Source organism: Polypterus senegalus, chromosome 12 (genome assembly GCF_016835505.1).
Source record: "Polypterus senegalus isolate Bchr_013 chromosome 12, ASM1683550v1, whole genome shotgun sequence".
Lineage (NCBI taxonomy): Eukaryota > Metazoa > Chordata > Cladistia > Polypteriformes > Polypteridae > Polypterus > Polypterus senegalus.
Genome location: NC_053165.1, coordinates 136,136,070 through 136,149,676, shown reverse-complemented (window position 1 = coordinate 136,149,676; position 13,607 = coordinate 136,136,070). Strand labels below are relative to the sequence as shown.

Here is a 13,607-nt window from a genome sequence, read left to right as displayed (position 1 = left end):
AATTGTGTTGTTAATTGCATTCAATGGTGGAGGTACAAGTCCTGTTAGCAGTTGACTGGCCACAGGTGTTTTTCCTGGATATTTTGCAGGACTATGGTCTATATAACAACTGGATTTTTGCAGTGCCATTACTTAATTTTCTTGCTGTGTTTTCTGCTTCCCTTTTTTATTTATTCTTTTTTAAAGTTTCCCATTTTCAAATTAAGATTTGTCTTCTGTATATTTTTTGCCTTTGTCTTGTAATTACACGGTTGTGTTTTTCTCTGTCAGGATATGGGTTTATTCTTAATTGTGATTTTTATGTTAGTACTATGAATTTATTCTTAGTACTAGTATTTAGTACTTAGTACTTATTCTTATTCTTAGTTCTTTGACTCTTCCTTGATTTTTGGATTATTGTTCATATTTTTTCAATTTTGTATTTTGTCTTTTTAAATTTGTTTTGTATTTTTACTTATTCTTTTGCAATTTGAAAATTTTGAATTTGGGATTTAGACTATACTGCTATACTGATTTGCAAGAGAGAGCAAATAAAAAATGAAAATGACCAGGAATCATAAGTCAACAGGCTAAAGGTCAAAACTGTGTGTCAATTAGATCTTTAATGAAAGACAAAATGCGATTGAAAATTTGAAGACAAAAATAGTAATTATGATTTGAAAAACCAGAAGGTCTAAATAATGATCTTTTAATGCAGCAAAAAAAAGTTCATCCATCAAGCTCAGATACCGTAGAGCAGTGTTTCTCAATACAGTAATCCCTCGCTATATCGCGCTTCGACTTTCGCGGCTTCACTCTATCGCGGATTTTATATGTAAGCATAACTATATATAACGCAGATTTTTCGCTGCTTCCCGGGTTCTGCGGACAATGGGTCTTTTTACTTCCTGTACATGCTTCTTCAGTTGGTTTGCCCAGTTGATTTCATACAAGGGACGCTATTGGTGGATGACTGAGAAGCTAACCAATCAGAGCACGCAGTTAAGTTCTCCTGACTGAGAAGCTAACCAATCAAAGCACTCAGTTAAGTTTCTGTGTGCTGAATGCAGTGTTAACCAGGAAGTCTCGTCTCGCTCATTCAGCATCAACGTGTTTCGCTGTGTAAAGAGTTGTGCTCTTTTGTGTTTATCTTTATGCATAGTCAAGCCCTTCATTATGGCTCCAAAACGATCTGCTCCTGCTGCTGCTTCAGGGGCCGTGCCCAAGTGCCAACGGAAGATGTTAACGATTGCCGAAAATGTAAACATTTTGGATTTGTTGAAGGAAGGGAAAAGTTACACCGCTGTAGGACGCTATTACAGCATCAATGAGGCTACGATTCTTTTTATTTAAAAAGTAGGAAAGGAATATAAGATATACAGCCGCAGTGTCCTTTTAAACAGGGTTGTAGGTGGATGTAATAAGGCAGTAGTCTGGATGGAATCTGCTTTAGGGATTTGGATTGAAGACTGCCAGAAGAAGAACAACGGCAGTGCTACACAATCGCCTGAAGTGGCTCCTTTAGGGGCTGTAACGCTCTCCTTTGTTGTGCAGTAAAATAAAACTCATTGTTATCGGACAAGTCATTGTGTCATTGTTGGTGAGTAACCATAATTAATTTTCAACTTACAGTACTTAGTACATGTACGTACGTTTAGTGTCACTGTGCACACATTTACTGTATACTATTTTTCTTGCATTGTACGTATTTATTGCTGTTGGCCTGTCTATCGTAATGGCTGTAACATATGTGATATCGGAGACACTCGATATCTTTAAAATAATATTTAGGTTTTACTGTATATAAACAGTGTGTTTATATACATAATTTCAATGAATCTTACCTAATATCTAAGAGAATACAAAGGGATTATGCTGAATAACTCTGCGGGGAATATTTATAAACAGTGTGGGAGAGTTTATAAGGGCTTAAAATATATAAAAATAACCATAGAAACATATGGTTTCTACTTCACGGATTTTCACCTATCGCGGGGGGGTCTGGAACACAACCCCCGCGATCGAGGAGGGATTGCTGTACTTCTGGTGTTGTGACCAACTTTTGAGTTGTGTTTTGTTGCTGGTGGGTCATGGATTGCTACTGTTTATAATTGTAATTGGTTGCAGTGGATCATGAAGTGGGTGCCCCCCTCCACACTCTCAATGGGTCGTAAAGACAGTTACATGGGACAACGTGGGTCACATCACGTGAAGGATTCAGAAACACTGCCCTAGAAAAGCTCAGGGTGACCTTTGTATCATCACAAAATTGACTTCTCAAACAAGCACGCTGACTTTCTAAAAACAGGTTCTAGACAAAATGAAACCCTATATTCAAATTTCAGGAGTCTCAGAACCATATGACTCATATAGAAACTGCACAGAAATCTGCACAAAAATGATTAAAGTCAGAGATCACTTGCATCATTAACTCTCTTAATTGGTTTAATAAAATTTCCCTAACTAAATTTCATGATGGCCAGGGTTTTTGATAGTTTCCTTCTCTTTTTCAGCATAATATCATAACAAACATGGTATCGGAGCAATAAATTCTAAAATGGTGACACTTTATAATGTCACAGACATGAAACCAATTAAAGAGAAAAAAAAATCAAAAACAAAAATAAGCACAAAAAGGACCAAGTTTTGAGATTAACATCATAATGATGACACTGTGTACCTACAAAGATGTTAAAAGACAGAGACTTTTGATTCTACAGTGAACAACAGTGAGCCTTGGTATCATGATCTGGACTTTATTTTTTGTTGCTTTTCTTCAGCCTTTTTCTTGGACCATAAAAATTATTGAGATATTGTTCTGAGTGTTTTACAGATCAAGGAATTCCATGGTCAGAGTTTTTTTTTTTTTTACTTAAAACTTTTTTGAAAACATTGTTTTGAAATACATCTTCCTGCAGCACCATTTTCTTTTATAATGGGCGCTTCTGTTTTTGATACATGTTCCCCAGGTTATTGCTAGGCAGGATGATCAACAGTGTGCAATGCTTAATGTCTTTACAGTGACAGTATAAAGGCCAGCATCACACACTACCTAACGATACAAATTTTTGTAATAATAATACTTATTGTCTTTTAATAGCTATAAGCCATTACTAACAGTGAATGCTTTTAAATGCAGTTTTAAATGTTTATTCACAGAACATAACAAATGGTGCATTAATTGTAGTGCACCGTATGGGGTGGCACAGTGGTAGCACTGCTGCCTCGCAGTAAGGAGACCTGGGTTCGCTTCCCGGGATTGCATGTTCTCCCCGTGTCTGCGTGAGTTTCCACCCACAGTCCAAAGTCATGCAGGTTAGGTACACTGGCGATCCTAAATTGACCCTAGTGTGTGCTTGGTGTGTGTGTGTGTGTCCTGCGGTGGGATGGCGCCTTGCCCGGGATTTGTTCCTTCCTTGCACCCTATGCTGGCTGGGATTGGCTCCAGCAGACCCCTGTGACCCTGTGTTAGAATATATCGGGTTGGACAATGACTGACTGACCTTATTAGGGGCCTTTGCTTTTTTTTATTTGAACCATACATCCATTTAACAATAGTCTGGTATATTTTGTTTGTTTTGCAGACCGTGACCACTTCCAGCTGGGCTCACTCTCCCATTTGCTCAATGCCAAAGCTGTGGGCTATCAAGAGTTACCTGACTGGCCAGAAATGGCCCCTGATCCTTCTGTTCGGAATGTGGAGGTAATTAATATTTGCATACAAAGAAAATTGTTCATTGTGGTCACTGTCATTTCAGCTATTTGTGTTGTTGTGTTAATTTGAATAATATATGAGGTTATCCCTTTGTAATTTCAAAGAATATATTTCTAATCTGATTAATTAACACAAACTAAACCCATTTTTTTAATTTCTTCATTTAGTATAGTCATAAACATTCACAATCTTTTTTAAATATAACAACAAAAATGTCCTTAGATCTAATCACAGGTGAACCTGCATCATCAACCAAGTGTTTGCTGTATTTGTTAATCAACTCTTCTCATCACCTCAAAGCTATTTTTGCTTACTTAATCCACTTTCAAAACAATGTATAGCAATGAAGGATTGCAGGGAGTAGGAGCCTGTTCTGAAAGTATCCTACTTATTCTGTGTCCAAGGCAGGAAGGTGCCAGTCCTGATTGGAATGCCAGCCAAACGCAAATATACTTGCTCATAGTGAGTAATTTAAATCCACTGGTCAACCTATCTTGTATCTGGTTTGACAATAGTACATAGTAGGAAAGAACACACACACTGGGAAACATGAAAACTCTGCAAACATGGTGCTGGACTAAAATTTGCATCTAAGACTATGGTTCTGTGAGATAGCGGCACTAACCAAAGTACCCCTAGAACTACTTCATCTCATGCATACAAACTACTTGCTTCCTGTTCTTTCAATTGAGTTCAGGTCAAGATTTTGACAGTCTTCAGTCACTATGTCATAGACTTGACTATATGTTTAACCATCATAACATCTTCAAGGGGTAACCAAATGCAGCGTGCCTTCCAAGTCTTTTTTGTCCAAATTCTAATACCTCCATTTAGATGCACTGGATATCAAAATTTTCACCACAAACCTATCTTGTACTGATTGACAGTCTCAACCTGTAATACTGATGCTCCTGGTTTTTACAACAGATGACATTTAGCAACTTAAGTCCATTGGAAAATCCATTAAATTCAGTAGCAGCTGTATAAAGATATGTTTTGCTTTTTTTCTAAAGTTATGTCACTTTACCAAATGCCTTAACAAATCTAAGGTTTTTTTCTTATGTTGAAATAAGAATATTGACATTAACCAATGTAAAAGATGCCTTGGCCATGATCCTGATTTTATTATGGACTCCTTCAGTATTTTACTCCTATGTTTTGTTGACTGGGTAGGGTAGTGATGTTGTTCATTATTACCCATTTGTACACTCATCTTCCTGTTTCTGGGACTGAGGGAAGTCAAAGTCTCTACAAATGTTTTTAATCATTTTCTGCCTTTTCAGCACCAATTGCTCTATTATAGAATACCTATGAAATCTTTTAACTGGAACATGATCCATTTTCATTTGTCTGTGTTATGAACAGCAGCCCCTATGTTAACAGACAAAACTGGCCTTTTTGTAGGGGAGGGCTTCTTAAACTCAAAGATTATTATTTTCACATTGTAGCATTTGACAAAAATGACTCTTTTATTGCAAATGATTGACTTAAAGTTTAGATACGAGGAATGTTCAAAAGGTTTCTGCACTTTTTTTAACTCTATTAATTAAGAATTTCAAAAACAAATTACATCACTTTCTATATAGTCACCTTCATTTGGGGTGCAATATTCTCTTTGTCGCACCAACTTTTTAATGCCCAATTAAAATTCCTCCTGCCTTCACCATTTCCAACAAAAATATAAAAGTGCGGAAACTTTTTCAACATCCCTCGTATTTTTGTTTTGATTCAATTGTCCAGTCAAGATATGAAAATATACAGTAGTGTTTGTGTTATTCATCAGTTCAAAACATCTGCTATCCTACACTTTTTCCCTCCGATTTGCTGTATGTAAATAATATTTCCTTTAAGGGTTTAGCCGAGTTTTAATTTAATATTGTATTGTCTATTCCAGTCTAATTAATACCCTGTGTTATTATAATGTTTAAATTGTAGTGAATTAGAAGCCATGTTTTACTTTTGGTCATTTTTATTCTACTGCAACAGATTGGCACACTATTCAGTGCTTATGTCCCCTTGTACCCAGTGCTACCAAAACAGACACCACCTGCCCATGACCCTGAATTAAATTAGAATGTTAGGTTTTGTCATGTTCATTTTCACTAGAGTTACTGTGTATATTGTGTCTGACTGGAAGTTTTTCTGGCCTGCTTCACAGTTTGAGGAAGTAATCTCACCAACTCAGGCTCGGATTGGCTTACTGGGAGACTGGCAAGAGGTGTTTCTGAATTCTGATTGCTGTGTGGTGTGCTTTTTAGTTTCTGTTCTACACTTTGCTGGTCTATCTTCAACCTTGAAAGGCATCATTTCCTTCCTGCTTGACAAACATCATTGATTGACTGATTCATTTTACAGCATTTTACCTTTACTACCAGTCACTAAATTGAACAAACTCTTCTAATGTTCAGAACTTTGAAAACAATTTAGGTTCTCAGGCTGGTGTAGTCAAGTAGCAGAAAAAATGGCCAAGGAGAGCTGCAGAGACAGGCATAGACCATTAGAGAGTAAAAAAAAGATGTTTTAAATGACAATACCAAAAATTCAGGTTGTACAGAACCTTGCATATCAATCACCATCACAAAGTTTTAAAATCTAAAATGTGGGACATTCAAGATCTATCTCAGGTATCAATATTTACTTCATTCTAATAAGTCCTTGTAAATAATAAAGAGGCACAGTGAATAGCTAATCCAAGTGGAAACGCACACAAGAGCAAACTTAAACTGTACCATTTATGAAACTTGTTTTATAGTACTACTGTCAGAGGTGTTCTTTACACCAACCATGCACTTCTAATTTGCTAAAAAATACATATATGCGATCAATTATTCATTGACCATAAAGAAGACATTACAGGTGAATACATTAACAATGAGCACACTGGACTGAATATTAATTTCCCAACAGCTTCTCCCCACCTCAATTGGATTAACTTATTCCTTTTTAATTATAGTATACACATACATACACACACACACACATTACAACAAATGTGGTCAAAACTGCAAATCTTTTGAAAAATCAAAGTTGAAATTTTGTCTCTTTGACATTATTTTCCTTCCATATATAAATACAGTATATGAAATGAAATGTAATAGGTAAAATGAAAGCACAAATGAAGTTAACTGGCAAGAGGTGTTTCTGAATTCTGATTGCTGTGTGGTGTGCTTTTTAGTTTCTGTTCTACACTTTGCTGGTCTATCTTCAACCTTGAAAGGCATCATTTCCTTCCTGCTTGACAAACATCATTGATTGACTGATTCATTTTACAGCATTTTACCTTTACTACCAGTCACTAAATTGAACAAACTCTTCTAATGTTCAGAACTTTGAAAACAATTTAGGTTCTCAGACTGGTGTAGTCAAGTAGCAGAAAAAATGGCCAAGGAGAGCTGCAGAGACAGGCATAGACCATTAGAGAGTAAAAAAAAGATGTTTTAAATGACAATACCAAAAATTCAGGTTGTACAGAACCTTGCATATCAATCACCATCACAAAGTTTTAAAATCTAAAATGTGGGACATTCAAGATCTATCTCAGGTATCAATATTTACTTCATTCTAATAAGTCCTTGTAAATAATAAAGAGGCACAGTGAATAGCTAATCCAAGTGGAAACGCACACAAGAGCAAACTTAAACTGTACCATTTATGAAACTTGTTTTATAGTACTACTGTCAGAGGTGTTCTTTACACCAACCATGCACTTCTAATTTGCTAAAAAATACATATATGCGATCAATTATTCATTGACCATAAAGAAGACATTACAGGTGAATACATTAACAATGAGCACACTGGACTGAATATTAATTTCCCAACAGCTTCTCCCCACCTCAATTGGATTAACTTATTCCTTTTTAATTATAGTATACACATACATACACACACACACACATTACAACAAATGTGGTCAAAACTGCAAATCTTTTGAAAAATCAAAGTTGAAATTTTGTCTCTGTGACATTATTTTCCTTCCATATATAAATACAGTATATGAAATGAAATGTAATAGGTAAAATGAAAGCACAAATGAAGTTCCTTGAATAGCCCAATCAAAGCCTAGACTAGAACCCCATAGAACATGTGTGAAGAGACCCGAAGAAGGCAGTTTACAGATGCTCCCCATTCAATTTAGTAAAGCCTAAGAGAATCTACCAGGAAGAATGGGATACGCTACCCCAACCCCAGGCGTGAAAAGTGTAGGGAGACTTTATCTAAGAAGGCTCAAAGCTGTAATTGCTACCAAAGGGGCTTCTACAAAGTATTTAATTAAGGGTCTTACAACTTATATGAATGAGAATTCCATTCTTAATATTTAACATATATGCACACCCTTCTGAAAACATGTTTTCACTTTGTCATTAAAGGTTACTGAATAAAGATTAATGGGCCAAAATGGCAAGTCTATTAATTTAAAATCAAACTTACAACACAACAAAGTGTCCAGAAAGTGAGAGGTGCTGAATACTTTAATTACTATAAAAATTACCATAAGCAAATCTCAAATTGCATCTGTTGCATAATCTAAATGTTAAGGATCTAGTTATAATGTTCAAAATGTCACAAATATGTGTGGTTTTTTTAATAAAATATTATCACATAAACTATTTCTGGGAAATCCTTGCATGAATGATAATGAAGTGTGCTGAAACAAAACTGAATTTAAGACCTGTTGCCCCCTATTCAAACATTAGATTATAACATTTTCTCTCCCATCCCTACAAGCAATGATTGGTCAAGCATTTTTGAGAAGAGTACCCCCTCTAAAAAGCTTCAGAGAGGTATAAGAAAACATAATCAAGTAGTGAGAAAAGTGCTATATAAATGCAAAGAATTATTATTATTATTATTAATCAAGAACAATTAGCAGGCAAAAAATAGCATAGAAGTGGTGTAAGAGAATCAGGAGCCATGTTTACTATGCAGTTGGTCTAAAAGTGAATGAAGACATACCACCCCAATTTTTCATGGTAAAAGATGCACAGAGTCACTGTGCCACTGTAAATCTTTCTATAGAATCCCACTATTCATGGACATATTGCCAAAATCTAACCCTATATCATACAACAATCATTTTGAAATGCCTGGAGGCAAATACACACTTGCACAAAATATGGAGTCAGTGGAGTACTTCAGCTAGTGCCATGACACATCAACAGCTCTACCTAACATTTGCATTTTATAGGGCTTCTCGAAGTTCATGCAAACATGCTGTTTTCTTCATGTAGTACTAAAAAACATGGCTAAACTCAAAAATTAAAATAAACACTATTTTCCTCAAGTTCCACATGTCTGTTTGTACTTCTCATTCTTGAGTATGGAAGTCTTTTGGGCTGTGAAAGAGAAGCTGAAGCTCCAAATCCAATTACTTAACATGTTATTTTCTTAGGTTCCAGAATGGACAAAGTGCAGTTCGAGGGAGAAGCGTAAGGAGAAAATGGAAAAACCATTTTACTCAGATTCTGAAGGAGAGTCTGGACCCACAGAGTCTGCAGACAGTGGTAATTTTTTTTATTTTTTAGTGTCACAAGATAATTTGGAGTTGATTATGTACTATTTAGAACTGATTTATAGCCTTTTATAATGACATTTTATCACTTTACCCGACTAGTTCAAACACATATTATTCAACAACATTCTAAGGCCAGGAATTCAAAGTTATGTTTTAGGTCTGTTGTGTTCATTTTTGATTTTGTTTTGTTTTACACTATACAAAGTTGTAAAAGTTGCAAAACTTAAATGATTACATTTCACATCTGGTTGGTCACATCACTGCACACTCAAAGCATACATAATTCTATTTCTGAATGAATTCCAGAATTAGATAAAAGTGGCAATTATGAAAGCACATGTGTATCTGTGTTTTGGCTTTTTTTAAACAATAAGGACAACTTCTGCAATTTCACATTGAAATTCACCTGCCTTGAATACAAAGGATCTCCAAACGTCTTCTGTTTTTCTTTTTGAAGTGTGTTGATGCAGTGCTCTATCATCATGACTATGAGCCATTTTCATGAGTAGTTTTTACTCATGTTTTTCTTGCATATTATTATGCTTTTTCAAAGTAATCGGTGTACTTGCAGTGACTTACTGATTTTCACTGTGCACTAACAATAATGTAAAAAGACTAATACCATTATATTTTTGAAAAATTGGAATATCAATAATGGTACCAAAATATCATTTTTTGTGACATTCCTAATTGTGACATTATATTTTTTACTTGCTAGGTAGATGTAGGTTGGCTTGAAAACAATGTATTTTCACTTGTGTTCAGAGACTGATGATTATATACACAGTTTGCTGCCTTTGACAACTGTTCTTTCTCCTCAGAGTCAGAGATGGCCAGTGAATCGGAAAGTGGAAGTGAAAGTGGAAGCAGCAATGAAGAAAGTGGGTCAAGGTCTGACAGTGAAGACAGCAATGAAATGGGGAAGGAGGAGAAGAAAACAACAAGGAAGAAAGTGAAGAAGGTAGTCCACGAAAGTGGTGACAGGTATGTTTTTGGTCTTCGTTGATGTCCTAACATTCTGAGATCTGTACAGATTTATTTGTTTTGTAGATTTAACTCACATGTGTGAAAATGAATCTAACTAGGTATTAAAGCAACCATAAACATGAAACTGTTCATAGCATTAATTCATAGTCATCAATACAATCTTCAATAAAGGGAATTCATACAGTACTTTATTTGTAATTATTTATTCATCCATCTATTTAATGCTCCTGCATTATTCCAAAAATGTTTTTGGAGAGCAAAAGCCTATTCCATTCACAACAAGTAAAAGGCAGGAACCCACCCTGGAAAGGTCTGTCCATCACACAACATACACACTTGGCTGGAACAATAACGTCAATGTACCTAACAACAAATATGCAGGAAGGACACCCATAATATAAAAAGAAGCAAGATGTAAGCACTACAACTGTTATTTTATACCACTAACAGCAATTAGTTAGTACATTTTTTTAAATATATCACTTAAGATGGCACTTAAGTCTTCAATCTGCCTCAATAATGATTTAAGATAAGAAGAGGTAGGGGAAGTGACAGTTAAGGTGATAGGGATGAGTACGGCGCCCGTACGCATGTGCTGCACAGCCTCCCTGCTGGCAGGGTGGCGATGAAAGCAGATTAGTTCATGGCATGCAATGACCTAAATTGATGAAACAGCCATTGTAGCAAGTGACATTTTATGAAGCCTAAGTTTTTTTGTATCAAAACAAAGATAAAAAAGTTCTCTACTTATAACTTTTACTTCTAAACATAAAGTAGCTCAAAATTGCTTTACAATAATAATAGCTACATATAGTTAGAAAAAAAGTAAAAACTATAAAGAACAGGTATTTATAACAGTAGAGAATCTTAATGTCCAGCTTAATTACAAACTATGGTCAGATGGCCAGGGAGTACAAGAAAATAACTCAAGCTGGCAGTATTTTGGAGAAAATAAACCTGTTGCATTAGAAGGCCAAAGGAAAACCCAGTCCCTCAACTTTGTATTCTACAATCCCTGAATGTGTCACCATTAACAGGATCCTCTTGTGGAGTTTGCAGGTCAGAAGTCCTGAATGGTGTGGGATTTATTTACAGAGTGCATACATGTGTATGTTGTGATTATTTACATAAGACTTGCGCTAGCTGTGCTACCTGCTTAAGATGGGTTGAAATCTAAGCAATCAGCATAGACCTCAGTGTTAACATTTGCAGAGCACCATACATTGCCTATATATCTGCTATATGCTATTTGGTATGGGATTCATAAATGTTAACGTTTGTAATGTGCCATATGTCGGAATGATAAATGCAATGTGTTTTATTACTAAAAATGTATGTGATGTGCCATCTTTTGGAAAGTCAGAGACATAGCAACCAGATGGACACACATAAAGACACTCAGACACTTATCATTTTATTAAGGTGGTTATATTAACTCATAGCATTCTACATAGATGACTGTATATTCTATATTGTAAAGGAAGGATTCTTTGCTCATCCAACAATGGAGCAGTAATGAGACCACCTGATTACAAGGGTGGGTACATTTCTGTCATTATAAAACACGCACACTAGTCTTGAATAACTTTAATTTTATTCAGAACAATGTGATATTTTAACTCTATGTTATTTATTACATACAAGAATGTGTTTGATTAATGATTTTAGTTATTTTTATTATTAAGTGTCTTGGCCCATCTATAATAACCATGCAGGCAGGCATATGAACTGCACAATGTTGAAGGGTCAGTTCCTTATTTTTTGGTGTTGTGACATGCAGAGTCCTCAAGATTATTGTGAGAACTAAAATAACCAAGAGACGATTTAAAAATGAGAAATTATGGGCAAAAGTCAAGTAAGAGTCAGAATACTGGAAAGCCAAGGCAAGAATGAGTTACCAGACTCAAACAGCAAAAAAAGTTTAAAAAATCAGAATTAGAAAATAGTTGTATCCAGAACGCAAAATCATAACACTAGGGCCTACTTGGAAATAAAGCTAACTACAGCAATGAAAATCAAAAGTTTTGTATTCACCATGGATAGTGCAATTTCCCCTAGACTTACATTGTAACTTTTGTTACATCACTGTTATGATTCTATATGTTGGCAAATTTTTTGTATAGTTGTTTAACCCATTTTTATTAATGGTGAATTTCAATTATGTTTTTTGAGATACTGAATTTGAGTTTTTATTTATTTTTATTACAGAATTATTATTGTTTTTAGTTATTAGAAAATATTTTGCCATGTTTTCATAGCTGTTTTGTTTTTATTCCCTGGGTACTGTTATTGTGTGTCCCTATTGTAATGATGTGATGATGGTTGCCACAGTATACGGTCATGCTTAAAATCACGATTAATATTATCAGTGTGCCGCTTTAAGAATTGTTGCACCATCCAAATTTACGGATAAGGAAAGAAAAATCTAACTTTATGTGTGGGTTAGTTATGCTACATTTTCCTGAATACTGCCTTTTGCTTTTACAAGGCAAAACATGAAAACAATATTAGAAATAGAATCATCATGCTTAAAAACCTAAAAAAATATATATACACATAAATAAACAATAATACTTGAGCTAGGAGATAAACAGAATGTGACTCTCTGTATTACTTATGCCTAAAGCCATCCTCAATTGCAAGATGTTTTAGGTACCCTTGTACACAGATTGTTGTTTTCAGATATCATGTAAATAATGCACTATACCCCACATTTTTAAACCAACTTCTGTTTATGTCAATTCTAAACCTCATCTTCACACAGCTCTCAAAATTCCTGCACTTGACACAGCAGAACTGAAATATCACTGGTTTGACATCACCGAGGTATTAACTACATGCGCAAAAGTATGCATTTTTGTAAGTGTATATATATTTCTTCCAAGAGCACTCACATGATGGGGGCAAAATGGCTAGGATCCCTTTGTAATGCTGGAATCTTAGCTATCTGCTAGAATATGACAAAGAGGCCCACTGTAATGACTAAATACTTTTAAAGAACCACATGGGTGGCATGTTGCAAAGTGAGTAGCATTGCTGTTTCATTGATTCTGGGATCAAATCCCAGGCCATTGTGGGAGTTTGCACCTTCTTCCTATATGTACAGCACATTTTTTCTGCTTCTTTTTTGGGTCTCTAGTTTTCCTCCCACATCTCTAAAGACGTGTATTTCAGGTTGATTGGTGACTGTATCTAGGTTTATAGGGCCACTATTGTCATTTGTCCAGTGTAGGCATGAGCAGGAGTGTCCTACATTAGTCCTGTATTACACTAGTCTAGCATCTGATTTCTTCAAAACAATCCATTGATGAAATTATTTTATTCCGCATTAAAATCACTTGTGCAACTCTGTGAAAAGGTATGTCAATTAAATTCTATACATGAATGATATCTCCTTCAAAGATTTAAGGT

At 35.3% G+C, this 13,607-nt stretch overlaps 1 protein-coding gene across 1 annotated transcript in view; it reads left to right on the top strand.

Annotated features, from left to right (window-relative positions):
* The window catches only part of LOC120541688 (AP-3 complex subunit beta-2), a 104,799-nt gene that overhangs the window by 66,940 nt on the left and 24,252 nt on the right, over positions 1 to 13,607 (top strand). Inside the window, exons 17-19 of the mRNA XM_039773564.1 lie at positions 3,564 to 3,682; positions 9,087 to 9,198; positions 10,031 to 10,193. Of these exons, the coding sequence (XP_039629498.1) occupies positions 3,564 to 3,682; positions 9,087 to 9,198; positions 10,031 to 10,193 (394 nt within the window). The remainder of the gene's footprint in view (positions 1 to 3,563; positions 3,683 to 9,086; positions 9,199 to 10,030; positions 10,194 to 13,607) is intronic.